The 3,797-nt window shown below is 56.9% G+C and overlaps 1 protein-coding gene across 1 annotated transcript; it reads right to left on the bottom strand.

Moving 5' to 3' along the window:
- Window positions 1–622: 622 nt before the first annotated feature.
- Window positions 623–2,548, bottom strand: LOC139436720 (endogenous retrovirus group K member 8 Gag polyprotein-like). Its single transcript, XM_071208677.1, has one exon. The coding sequence runs from the start codon at window positions 2,546–2,548 to the stop codon at window positions 623–625; it is 1,926 nt and encodes a 641-aa protein (XP_071064778.1).
- Window positions 2,549–3,797: the final 1,249 nt, after the last annotated feature.

Here is a 3,797-nt window from a genome sequence, read left to right as displayed (position 1 = left end):
TGGCTTGATGTGCTTGTTGACCTCATGTAGGTCATGGAGAAGGCGATATTTGCCACTGCTTTTCTTGGTAATAACAAAGACAGGTGAATTGTAGGGACTAGTGGAAGGTTCAATGTGTCCTGCCCGTAACTGCTCTTCGACGAGAGTGGAGAGGGCTTGCAGTTTGTAAGATGGCAAGGGCCACTGCTCGACCCAGATGGGCTCCTCTGTGTCCCATTCCAGAGGGATAGGGTCAGGCGTTGTGATGGGAGCAGTGGCCCCCGCTAGGGGGGGGGCAGGCTGAGCGAGAGGGCCTCAGTAGTGAGGATGGCTCCCGTTTGGCTGAGGATATCTCTTCCCCAGAGAATACCACCAACGGTGGAGAGGATGAGGGGGCAGAAGCGACCGTGCCGGCCCTCTCGGTCCTCCCATTTGATAGGAGTGGCGCATCTCCAGGACTCGGCGGAGCCTGTGGCCCCAATTACCTGAGGCCCCTGCTCAAGAGCCCAGTGGTTGAAGGCGGCGATTTCAAACGGGATGCAGGAGACCTCTGCACCGGAGTCGAGCAGTCCCTCTAACCATTGCCCTTCGATTTTGAGCTCCATGACAGGCTTGGAGGAGCTTCTGATGGGAACCGTCCACATCAAGGCTTGGGGGCTCTCTGGTGGGTGGCCTCTTTGGGGCAGGGCTGAGGCTTGCCCCGCTGGGAGTTTAAAGGTTGGCGAGGGCTTTGAGCGGAGCGGCAGTCGCGGGCCCAATGATATCCTTTTCTGCATCGAGGGCATGGGGTGGAAGGCCCTCTCGGGTGGGATGGAGGGCGGCTGCCGGATGCTGGGAGGGGTGGTCTCTCGGTCTGCAATTGTGGGCAGTCTCGGGCGAAGTGGCCCGTCTCACCGCATCTGAAGCACCCGGAAGAAATGGCTAGGGCCGTGGCGATGGCTTTGGCGAGGCTAGTGGCCTGCGGGTCAAGGTTGCGGCAAGCCAAGACCCAGTCATGGACGCCCTTATCCCGCATGGTGAGGATAATCTGCCGGCAAGCATCGAGGCATCCTTCAACGATGAGATCTTTGGCGAGAGCGACCTGGGCCTCCTCTCCGCGGACCTTACGCTGGCAGGCCTCGATGACGCGGGCGACAAAGGTAGCGAAATCTTTGTCTTTGCCCTGGGTCATCTGGGCGAGCTTTTGAGGTCTTGTGGCAGAGACATTGCGGAAGGATCGCAGGGCTAGTTCTCTAAGCCGGAGCCAAAAACCGGGGGGCGCATTGCGGTACTGCACAGGATCGGTGAAAGTACCAATGCCTGTGTACGCCTCTGGGGGGTCCTGGATACCTGCACTGGCATTCTCGGCGATGCGCCTCTCAGCCTCTGCCTGGAAGTGGCATCTCCATTCCACGAACTGTCCTGGGGCCAGAATGGCCCGGGCAAGTGAAATCCAATCATAGGGGAGAACAAGTTGTGCCCCAAGTTCCTCGAGCAGCTGTTGGGCGTACGGACTCCCAATGCCATCCTCCTTAACTGCGCATCTAAGGTTTTTAATTTCATCAGTGGTGAAAGGGAGCCATTGCTGGGGGCGCGCTTGAGAGGGCGCTGGGTTCAAAGGGAAGAGGTGAGGGGTGGCCCCTGTCATGGGTGGGCCGGAGTGGCCCAGCCATGTGTCTGAACTGGTCCAAGGCCTGGACGCTGGTGCCGGCGGAGCGGCCAATGGAGGAGGTGGCGGCCATGTTGTCTGAGAGGGGGGCCAAGATGGACGCAGAGGAGTTTCCGGTTGCAAACAAGATGGTGGGGGCTCTCCTTCCGGTTGCAAACAAGATGGCTGCAGAGCAGTTTCCGGCAGACAAAATGTCCGCGGCAAGGCTTCCGGTGATTTATAAGATGGCGGAGGCTCTCCTTCCGCCCTGCACCAAGATGGCGGAGGCTCTCCTTCCGCCCTGCGCCAAGATGGCGGAGGCTCTCCTTCCGGTCTGCGCCAAGATGGCGGAGTGACCGGAAGAGGCGGGTAAAGAGAGGCGGGATTTCCGCCTGAGGGCCCATACTTCCTCCCTTCAGGCGAAGAAGAAGGAGGAAGTGTGCCATCTTGGTGGCCAGGCGGGAACTTCCCCCTTTCAAGCGAAGAAGAAGGAGGAAGTTCGCCATCTTGGTCGTCCTGAAGAGGATGGAGCTCAAGGTCGGCATTGAGCTGACTAGATAAGGACTCAGTATCTGAGTCGGGAGTGTCCCCCTTATCAGGGTCGCAGTCGAGCGGCCGCGCAGCAGCCCCGGCGGAAACCTGGTAAGCGTCTTTCGGGGCAGGCGTGCCAAGGAGGCAGGCGCGGATGGCCACAAGCATGGGCAGGAGGCCAGGGGGAAATGACCTGCCCTCATGCTCCATAGAGGAGGTGACGCGGTCAATGAGATGCGAGTAAGTGTCTGGGCTCCAAAGGTGGCAGGTGGCCAGCCACGGATTGAAAGGCAGGAGGAGATCCCAGTACTTTTGCAGGTGGCGGAGGGAAACCCTAACGCCATTAGTGTCTAGGAGGCCAGCAAGCGCTCTGACTTGCGGCGCTTGGCGGGAAGATAGACGCCCGCCCATTTTTCTGCCGGGGGCCGATAACGGGGGTCCTTACCTTGAGAGTGCGGCGAAGGGGTGGGAGCGAGGTCCCACGGGGGTGAGGCAGTGGTCACGTCGGACCGGACTTGAACTGCCACCACGTTGGGGCGCCAGTTGCGGCTGGGGCGGCTTGCACCCCGACGCTGACGGGGGGGTTTGGAGGGGTCAGCTGGCCGCAAAGGCGTCTGAGGCTGCGGCAGACAGCCTCAGAGGGGCTCTCAGGCATGGAGGACGCGCGGCGAGGGGAGAAAGAATGCCGCGGAGACCAGGTCTGGTACGCAAGTCCGGTTTATTAAGGAAGTGCAGTGGGTTATATAGAGAATGAGGAGGGCGGGGTAGAGCAGGAGGAGTGAGGGCTACGGGGCGGCTGGGGATTGGCAGAAACTTGTGGGCGGACTTGTGGTTTTGTGCTGTTAGCTGTTGCTAGGGAAGTGGGCAGATTTCAGGTTATGATGCAACAATTAGGCTTCACTTTTGAAGAAGTTTTGGATCACCTTGGGGTTCAGCTATGGCAGGTTAGGAGGAATGATGTGGGTTGTCATTCATGTGGGATACATCAGATGGAGTCCACCTAGGCATGCATATTGGGTATATAGGTATGTTCAGATGTTCATCAGGTATGGCCACAGTGAGTAGAGATTCACATGACAACTGGTGGAGTATTGGGCTTCCATCCTGGAGATCTCTGCCACAGTCCCCAGTGGAACAGTAACACTCCCTCAAATGTAGGGGCAATAAACAGTGAAGAAGTATGGTCCAGTGATGGGCCCTTAATATTGATGACTATGCTTATGAGATTTTTGCTTGTAATTTCAACTTGGCCTAGTATTGCAGGGTACCTAATAGTTATCACCTGAAAGCCTTCACGTTCTTCAAATGTGGCTAGTCTCTAAGCCAAACTCAGCATATAAGTGCATTACATTCCCTCTTGAATGGGACATGACTCCCAGGATGAGTTTACCTAGTGATGAGGGATTACTACCAAGCACTGGCTGGTGATGCAACTGGAAAAAGACCTTGATAAAAGGGGGAAATCATGAAGACAAATGAGTTAATATGGCTAAGAGACTTCAAAATGAGTCAGGAGGTCCTAAGAGGGATCATGCTTATACACATTTCAGCAGGATCTTATAGACAGCCAAAGTTGATACTGCCCCAGGTAGTGGTATTCCTGAGGGCTATGGAGACTCCCAGGTCCTGTTGTCATGGCAGATGGCTCCAGAGTCTGGTG

The sequence above is a fragment of the Dasypus novemcinctus genome, chromosome 17, assembly GCF_030445035.2.
Source record: "Dasypus novemcinctus isolate mDasNov1 chromosome 17, mDasNov1.1.hap2, whole genome shotgun sequence".
NCBI classification, from domain to species: Eukaryota; Metazoa; Chordata; class Mammalia; order Cingulata; family Dasypodidae; genus Dasypus; species Dasypus novemcinctus.
This window is presented reverse-complemented; position numbering and strand designations above follow the sequence as displayed.